The following is a 1,077-nucleotide window of genomic DNA, read 5'->3' on the forward strand; positions in this document are numbered from 1 at the left end:
CTCCCCCAGACAAGGCACCCTGCCAGGGTCTGAGAGAGACCTCACCTCATCACACTGGGTAACCCGATGGGTGATGGCCTTCAACTCAGCCATGGCCTTCTCGTCCTGGAAGTCAAAGGGGAAGGCCTCCGTCCACTCCTTAAGCAGCTGCACGATCTTGGCTGAGAAGGACTTCAGCTTGGCCTGGGTCAGGGCGGGTAAAGTGAGGTCTGTGGCTCCCCCCACCCATCCCCACAGGACCTGCATCCCCTGCCCCGACACTGGGCTACCGGGTAGGGGCAGACCCCCGCTGCCTTCGTCCACCTGTGGTTCTGTCTTTCTCCACTTCACTTTCCATTCCCCTGACACCAGCTCTCTCCACTTAAATTCATTTTCAAAGGACCACCATGACATAGAAAACTAGTTTCATTTGCTGTAATTAGAAGTTACCCATAAAAAACACAATGAAGGGCCTCCCTGACGGCTCAGTGGTAAAGAACTGACCTACCAGTGGAGAAGACACAGGTTCGATCCCTGATCCAGGAAGATCCCACATGCCACGGAGCGGCTAAGCCCGTGCACCACAACTCCTGGGCCTGTTCTCCAGAGCCTGGGAGCCACAACTATTGAGCCCACACACGCTGGAGCCGTGCTCCGCGACAGGAGGAGCCACCACCGCGAGAAGCCCGCACGCTACAGCTAGAGAGTAGCCCGCATGCGCCGTGACGGAAAGAACGAACCTCACAGCAATGAAGGTCCAGCACAGACAAAGATACAAAATAATTTTTTAAAAAATGATGAAAACCAAGCAAAATCACGAATGTTAAGCAAGAAACTGCCTTCTCTCAGTGAAAAGCAGGTTGGCAAGTGCCAGGAAGGACTGCAGACACCCCAGGCGTCCTCTCCCCAGGTCCACACGCATACACAGCTCAAGAAGCGGGTACGGGATGCGTGGTACCCAGCCCCGCTCAGGTTCACCAAACCCTTCCTGGGCCCACCTTGGCTCCTGCCTGCCCCTGACCAGCTCCCTGTGCCTACCTGGACCATCCTGGCCTCTCCTGCCCTCGGGGCCTGGCCCCCTCATGACCCCACTGCCAG

The 1,077-nt window shown here is 56.8% G+C and overlaps 1 protein-coding gene across 1 annotated transcript in view; it reads right to left on the reverse strand.

The window, feature by feature from the left end:
- Positions 1-1,077, reverse strand: part of RASGEF1A (RasGEF domain family, member 1A) — a 14,390-nt gene that overhangs the window by 5,977 nt on the left and 7,336 nt on the right. Inside the window, exons 3-4 of the mRNA XM_010852003.1 lie at positions 963-979; positions 46-183 (exon numbers count right to left, since the gene is read on the reverse strand). Coding sequence (XP_010850305.1) covers positions 46-183; positions 963-979 — 155 coding nt within the window. The remainder of the gene's footprint in view (positions 1-45; positions 184-962; positions 980-1,077) is intronic.

Source organism: Bison bison, unplaced genomic scaffold (assembly GCF_000754665.1).
Source record: "Bison bison bison isolate TAMUID 2011002044 unplaced genomic scaffold, Bison_UMD1.0 scf7180017864306, whole genome shotgun sequence".
Lineage (NCBI taxonomy): Eukaryota > Metazoa > Chordata > Mammalia > Artiodactyla > Bovidae > Bison > Bison bison.